Source organism: Gadus macrocephalus, chromosome 12 (genome assembly GCF_031168955.1).
Source record: "Gadus macrocephalus chromosome 12, ASM3116895v1".
NCBI classification, from domain to species: domain Eukaryota; kingdom Metazoa; phylum Chordata; class Actinopteri; order Gadiformes; family Gadidae; genus Gadus; species Gadus macrocephalus.
Window position 1 is genome coordinate 7,340,706 of NC_082393.1, and position 7,500 is coordinate 7,348,205.

Genomic DNA, 7,500 nt, shown 5'->3' on the forward strand with positions numbered 1-7,500 from the left:
TTCTGCCTCCCCTGCTGCCTGTGGTTGGTTGGTTATAATAGGTTCTCCACACTCCGATAGCTCCTACCATCCTACCCTCTTGGGTGAAATGTTTTGTTTTTTTTTGTTTCATTTTGCTTCATGATTAGGTGGCGGCGCAGGTCCGTACCTGGCTTCAGATAATAGCATCGAGGGTCAACTCCATGGACTAGAGTCACAACGCGGTATCGATCGCCAGCCAATGTCATCACCGTGCGGATGGATTTGACCAGCGTGTGTTTGCCAAAGCCTGCCAAAGACACAGTGTGTGTGTGTGTGTTAGGGTGTTGGAGGTGGGGGGGGGGGGGGGGGGCAGGGTTGTTGGGAGCTCACAGGGCTAGACTGTTGTTTCGGGGTCAACAAACTAGCAAAGTGCTTCCAGCTTATGAAGAAAGAACAGCCGCGGCTGTTCTTTCTTCATAAGCTGGAAGCACTTTTCTAGCTGGGTGGACTATCGGCGCTATCTTGCTACACTCCGCCGGGCGTAATGGCCAGGGGAAAAAGTGGTGCTCGGGAGTGGGTGGGTCAGCCCGAGAGAGGAGCCAGCCTCAGTTCCAGGAGCTATTAGTTCCCTCACATGCTGCCTTAGCCCAAGTGAAGGAGTTCAAGTACCTCGGGGTCTTGTTCGCGAGTGAGGGTACTATGGAGCGTGAGATTGGCCGGAGAATCGGAGCAGCGGGGGCGGTATTGCGTTCGCTTTACCGCACCGTTGTAACGAAAAGAGAGCTGAGCCGCAAGGCAAAGCTCTCGATCTACCGGTCGATCTTCGTTCCTATCCTCACCTATGGTCATGAGGGCTGGGTGATGACCGAAAGGACGAGATCGCGGGTACAAGCGGCCGAGATGAGTTTTCTCAGAAGGGTGGCTGGCGTCTCCCTTAGGGATAGGGTGAGAAGCTCAGCCATCCGTGAGGAACTCGGATTAGAGCCGCTGCTCCTTTACTTAGAAAGGAGTCAGCTGAGGTGGTTCGGGCATCTGGTAAGGATGCCCACTGGGCGCCTTCCTTGGGAGGTGTTTCAGGCACGTCCAGTGGGGAGGAGACCTCGGGGAAGACCCAGGACTAGGTGGAGAGATTATATCTCAACACTGGCCTGGGAACGCCTCGGGATCCCCCCGTCAGAGCTGGTCAATGTGGCCCGGGAAAGGGAAGTCTGGGGCCCCCTGCTTGAGCTGCTCCCCCCGCGACCCGACCCCGGATAAGCGGATGACGATGAGGATGAGGATGAGGGCTGCCGAGCGTGGAGCTGCAGCCCTCATTACCCGCCCGCTTAGCAAGGCTACAGGTAGAGGCTGCTTCCGCCGCACGCTAACCTCCAGGCCTCGGAAAGACTAGGGTTGGATGTCTTTGTGTGTGTGTGTGTGTGTGTGTGTGTGTGTGTGTGTGTGTGTGTGTGTGTGTGTGTGTGTGTGTGTGTGTGTGTGTGTGTGTGTGTGTGTGTGTGTGTGTGTGTGTGTGCTTGCCTGTGTCTGCCTGTGTGTGTTTGAGTATGTGCGTGTGTTTATGTATGCGTGTATGTGTGTGTGTGTGTGTGTGTTTGTGTGTGTGTGTGTGTGTGTGTGTGTGTGTGTGTGTGTGTGTGTGTGTGTGTGTGTGTGTGTGTGTGTGTGTGTGTGTGTGCTATGTCTTGTGAAGATATCCTTCATCGTTGAGCAGCCCAACTGAAATGATTATCGACATGTTACCTGATTGGAATATAATTGCATGGGTGTGATTGTTTTTTTTTCAGCACATATAATCAGGTGCTCATTCTCGTGTCTCTTGTTAATAAAAATCTATTCAGATAGAGAAGGGGACTCTGCCGGCTTTTAATCATTTAAGCGTTCCTATTGATTATCCACGCTCAGTGCTGGATGGTATAATAACTATATTCAGGTGTGTAATGTCTTTAGTGCCGTTCACGCTTGTTCAACAGCCTGTTAAGGGGAGAATGAATCCTGCAGGAGTGGGTGTGACCGTTAACTCATCTATCTTAGCTCAGCGCCAAGGTCACACTCCTCTCTGGATTCATCATACTGTATCTCACGGTGTGTGTGTGTGTGCGTTTGTGTGTTTGTGTTTGTGTCTGTGTGTGTGTGTGTGTGTGTGTGTGTGTGTGTGTTTGTGTGTGTGTGTGTGTGTGTGTGTGTGTTTGTGTGTGTGTCCATTGGTTTGCACTATGTCAATATATGTTTGTGTGTGTTCGCAATTGTGGGGTTGTGGGTGTGTATTTGATCGGGCTTGTGTTTGTGCATGTGTGTGTCCATGTGTTTGCATCTCTGTATATGTGTGTGTGTGTGTGTGTGTGTGTGTGTGTGTGTGTGTGTGTGTGTGTGTGTGTGTGTGTGTGTGTGTGTGTGTGTGTGTGTGTGTGTGTGTGTGTGTGTGTGCATGCGTGCGTGCGTGCGTGCGTGTGCGTGTGTGGTGTGCGTGTGTGTGTGTGTGTGTGTGTGAGATCCACAACACTATCCATTTTCTTCTGAAAGCAGGATCTCTACTCTGCCCTGTTCTCCAGCTCCAGCCCTTCAGCTCCAGCCCCTCCTGGCTGTTTTTCCTGCTTTAGTCCAGGCACTCCTCTCCCTCTCCAGGCTGTATGAAAACACTCTTGGCCACCAGATGCGGACGTCTGCTCGTGCCTCCTCAAAGGGATTGTGTGTGTGTGTGTGTGTGTGTGTGTGTGTGTGTGTGTGTGTGTGTGTGTGTGTGTGTGTGTGTGTGTGTGTGTGTGTGTGTGTGTGTGTGTGTGTGTGTGTGTGTGTGTGTGTGTGTGTGTGTGTGTGTGTGTGTGTGTGTGTGTGTGTGTATGTATATGTGCATGTGTGCTAATATCTTGGTCGGGTCAGGATTGATCAAGTCTTTACAGTGAGTCTTGTCAACTGGAAGGTTGCTGGTTTGAACCCTGGTGTTGTGTTGTCCTTGAGCAAGAATCTAACTCGTAAATGCTTCTGGCAATTAGGTTGCTGGTGGAAGTATTAGGCTCCAGATTTGCGTTTAAGACCTTGGATTTCCGGCTGCTACTACTGTGGTGGTCGCTGAAAGGTATCACTAGCGGAGTCTCATGGTCACTTCGACACATAAATAAACATCTGAAAGGAAAACCCATGAATGTCTGGAACACTTTTGACAGAACACAAACAAGTGAAGGGGACTGATAAAACTATGAAAATGTAAATCAAAGTTAAGAAAACTTTTCTCTATACTCTCTGCCCTTTTCTCTACTCTCTCTACTCTTCTCTACCCTACTCTAATCTATTCTATCCTCCTCTACCCTACCCTACCATGCTCTCTACTCTTCTCTACTCTCTACTCTACTCTACTCTACTATGACCTCTACTCTCTGCTCTCTCCTCTACTCTCCATTCTGCTGTCCACTCTCTACTCTCCTCTACTATGATCTCTACTCTCTGCTCTGTCCTCTACTCTCCATTCTGCTGTCCACTCTCCACTCTCCTCTACCCTATCCTACGCTACTGTAACGGTTTCTCCTTTCTTCTCCTCAGGGTGTCTCTCGCCTCCTCCTCCAGGGTTCTCTTCCATGGACAGGTGAGCCCCCGAGGGTGGTCGTGGCATTAAGGAAACATTGGGATCGCCCTTGTCTACCTTATATGACGCGGGGAAGAGGCCTCGGGGAAGACCCAGGACTAGGTGGAGAGATTATGTCTCCACCCTGGCCGGGGAACGCCTCGGGATCCCCCCGTCAGAGCTGGTCAACGTGGCCTAGGAAAGGGAATTCTGGGGTCCCCTGCTAGAGATGCTGCCCCCGCAACCCGACCCCGGATAAGCGGTTGAGGATGACTTCATGACTGACTGATGACTACCAATCAAGGAGTACAATTGGGACGAACGAAATGAAGCACGGACTGGTTGTCATCATCATTTGATTATTCTGTGGACAGATTGATTGTATCCTGTCTTTCTGTCTGTTTGTCTATCTGTCTGAACAGGATGCACTATAAAAGCAGGAGAGACTTGGAGAGTAACCGGGAGAGAGAGAAAGGCCGGGCAAGAGAGCCCGGATCGACCATGGTTGCAACTAGGAACACACACAGGCAAGAAAACACTGAAACCAAACAGATAATGAGAGAGAGAGAGGGAGAGAGAGAGAGAGAGAGAGAGTGAGAGAGAGAGAGAGAGAGAGAGAGAGAGAGAGAGAGAGAGAGGGGGGGGGGGGGGGAAGAGAGAGAGAGAGAGAGAGAGAGAGAGAGAGAGAGAGAGAGAGAGAGAGAGAGAGAGAGAGAGAGAGAGAGAGAGAGAGAGGGGGGGGGGAAAAGAGAGAGAGAGAGAGAGAGAGAGAGAGAGAGAGAGAGAGAGAAAGCAGGTGAGAGAGCCCAGATCGTTTCCAGTCGCAGCCAGAAACAGACCAACAGTTCATAAGATGAAGACACAGAGCGAGAGAGAGAGAGAGAGAAAGACAGAGAGAGAGAGTTTGAGAATGAAGGGAGAGAGAGGTTTCTGTGCGGCCCAGAAGTGAACCGTTGCGTGGGCAGACCCTTCGTCACAACCCAGCACTGGCTGTATTTGGTCCGACGTCCATGCTCGTGTGACATGAAGTAGCTGGAACTGCGTTCGGTCAGCGACCTTGCTGCCGAAACCGTGTACCATATATGGTCATGGAGTGAGGCGCCATTCCTGTTTGTGACTTGAGTCTCCTGTTTATCAGTATCCTCCCCGTCTCCCCCACACAGTGGCCCTTCCAACATACATATACACCCCCCCGCCGTACTCACTCCTACAGTCCAGCCATGATTTAGTACCCTCATGCTCTACTAGCCAGTGGACCACACTGTACGGCTCGTATTCAATACTGCCTTAGAAAGGTTGAGTTGATGTATCACAGAAGCTTTGGCATGAAGAAAGGCTTAGGTTAAGTTAAAGTGTTAGGCCAGAGACGGTCAAGTTAAGGTAAGGGGTTTGGTGTAGGTTAGGATTAGATATTTGGTGAGATTTGGTTAAGATCTGTCAAAGGGTTAGGTGTAGCTTAACCCTCGGTTAATGTGTTAGGTTAGAAATGGTAAGTTTAGATATTAGCCTAGAGAGGGTAGGTCTGGATAATGGGTTCTTGTGTGTTGAAGGTCAGGGAAAGACTCTGTAAAGGAGGCAATGCATCATGGGAATACCCACCCCTGGAGTCCATCTACGTGCGCGCTAAAGCGCACCAGGTCTTGTCCTACAGGCTCCGCTCCTATCAGCGTCAAAGCTCGCTCCATTTCTCCTGTCTCTTCTCACCATCCCAGCTTGATCTTTCTCCTTCTGTCTCTCTAGCTTCCGCTACCTTTATCTTTCATTCACTAAATATATAAATATATATATCTTTATCTTTGTTGAATCCTCTCCACTCTCCCTTCGGCCTAATTTGCAGTGTCTGCGCTTGTCTGGATTGGCCGTGCGCGCCATGCGTTCCCTCACATCTCGTGTAGTGTGCCAAGTCGTCTGATCCTTCAAACACTTCCGTTCCTGCCGCCGCTGCCAGCCGCTGCTGATACCGTTTATGAATCATTTCCGTTTCAACATCTCTTTCCTTTTTCTCTTCCCTTCTCTCCTCTCAGCAAAGCCAGACCTCTCTGAAAACACACACAGGCCTCTGTGTAAGCACGTGTGTGTGTGGGTGTCTATGTATGCTTGTGCATGTGTATGTATGCGTGTGCGTTTGTGCGTGCGTGTGCATGCCTGTTTGTGTGTGTGTGTGTGTGTGTGTGTATGTATGCGTGTGCGTTTGTGCGTGTGTTAGTGTGTTAGTACAAAGATAGGCCTAGTTCTGCTGCTGCTGTCCAGTTGCCCCTAGTAGATTGTGAACAGAAGGTTCTCCTGGAACACTTTCTGGTGTACTGCTGCCTGAAGGCCTCAACTGGACTGGAAGTTTTCTCCGGATGTTTGGGAAGTTCAGTTTCTTAGTGAACCACCTCGAGCACATACACTGGCTACGACACGCACGTCCATGCATCCAATGAAAGGCCACGAGAGACTTTAACCTAGAGTATGTATGTGATGGAGACATGCAGACCGCAGGTATCATGGGCACAATGCTTATAGAATGCAGCCGTGGACACGCACCTGCTGAGAAGAAGTTCATCAAGCTCCCGCAGATGGTCCAAGAGGAACATGTGTGGCTCTTGGAACATCTGCAGGAGCCCACGTGGGAGTTTAAATCAAGTTTGGCTGTCTGTGGTGTGCCAGGGCCATTGCGATTGGCTGCACGATGGTGCCAATATCAGCACTGGCACCACCCCAGATCTCCCCCCTCCCCCCTGGGGGGGATCCTTGATGGCCAGCCAGGCTCTTCAAACATTTGGGGAACAGATCCGTGTGTGTGGAGCGTAAAGAAAAAACACTTTGATCACGATGATACTTCCCCTCTCCCTAATGCTCATCTCTTAATACTGCTGGCTTCGCTCTGCTTCTCAAATGAACAACCTGCTGGGATTGGTGTCGTAGAGAGATAAGGGCTCCTTTCATCTTAAAATAGCAGGGTGTTGACTGTCTGGAGAGCAGTGGCTAGCGACATTAAGCTAGCGGGCCCGGACTGTGCACCACGGACCTTCAACACTGCTTCTCATTAGCCCGCTGGAACATCTGTTTTATCTGACCGGCCATCGCCTCCATCTTTGAAAAACAACAAAACAACCATCAAAAAAGCTCTTGATCAATACCACGAGGTCAACGGACGTACCAGACGGAGGGTTTATCACAGTTCCAATCTCATGTTGATTTGATGCAGAGAGGTTTAACATCCCACACACTCGGGGCTTAAGGGTCGGAACACACTTGCGTTTCACTTGATGTTTTTGCTTTGTGTCCTTCAACGTGCCCAGATCCGCTCCTGGACCGTGCAGGGACGCTCCAGTCACTCCCTACTGCTCCTGCTCCTCAGGTGAGGCTCGGTTCCGGTTAATAGAGAAACAGGTCAACATTAGAAAACACATCAGTAAGCACCAAGGCCTGCCCTTTAGAACAACACAGTGTACGGTACACAGGCAGAATAGCCAACGAGGTATCTGCTGTACGTGAGCCTGGTAAGGGTCTTCCGCATTTCCTACAGGCAGTCCAGCACAAAGAAGATATGGGGGGGGTCCATGGGTGGGAGGACGTGTAGCATATAAAGTGCGCGTTAGAGATGACGGTTGATTGCCTTTTCCAGCTGAGGAGATGTCAGTTTCCATTTTTCACTTTTTCTGCAGATGTTTCTACAGAACAATGAAGACCGTGTGGTGTATTGTGTTGGTGTCTTTGGGTCTCTTCCTCACTGTGTTCAATAGGCTGTTGGAGATGTTATTATCAATGATTAAGTGTTGCTCACGAAAGGGGCATTATTGATTCATAACCATCTCCATCAGTTCTCTTTCTTCTCAAAGAAAATAATTCCCATGACGGATGAAGGTGTTGCAGTGGCTGTCTTGATAATAAAGTGAAGACCTGAAATGCATGTAGTTTACTGGTTGTTTGTTTGTCCTTCATGAGCCAATCACAATGCTCCATTCTTTTGTCTCCAGGCAGATGTCCTTTGAAAC

At 49.9% G+C, this 7,500-nt stretch overlaps 1 protein-coding gene and 1 long non-coding RNA gene across 2 annotated transcripts in view; both read left to right on the top strand.

Moving 5' to 3' along the window:
* Positions 1-4,153, top strand: part of fip1l1a (FIP1 like 1a (S. cerevisiae)) — a 15,696-nt gene extending 11,543 nt beyond the window's left edge. Inside the window, exons 11-12 of the mRNA XM_060067631.1 lie at positions 3,496-3,538; positions 3,940-4,153. Of these exons, the coding sequence (XP_059923614.1) occupies positions 3,496-3,538; positions 3,940-4,114 (218 nt within the window). The 3' untranslated portion in view covers positions 4,115-4,153. The remainder of the gene's footprint in view (positions 1-3,495; positions 3,539-3,939) is intronic.
* Positions 4,154-6,407: 2,254 nt separating this feature from the next.
* LOC132469638 (uncharacterized) overlaps positions 6,408-7,500 on the top strand; it is a 6,482-nt gene continuing 5,389 nt past the window's right edge. The window contains exons 1-2 of the long non-coding RNA XR_009528454.1: positions 6,408-6,863; positions 7,483-7,500. The exon at positions 7,483-7,500 is cut by the window's right edge and continues 256 nt beyond it. This is a non-coding gene — a long non-coding RNA (uncharacterized LOC132469638). The remainder of the gene's footprint in view (positions 6,864-7,482) is intronic.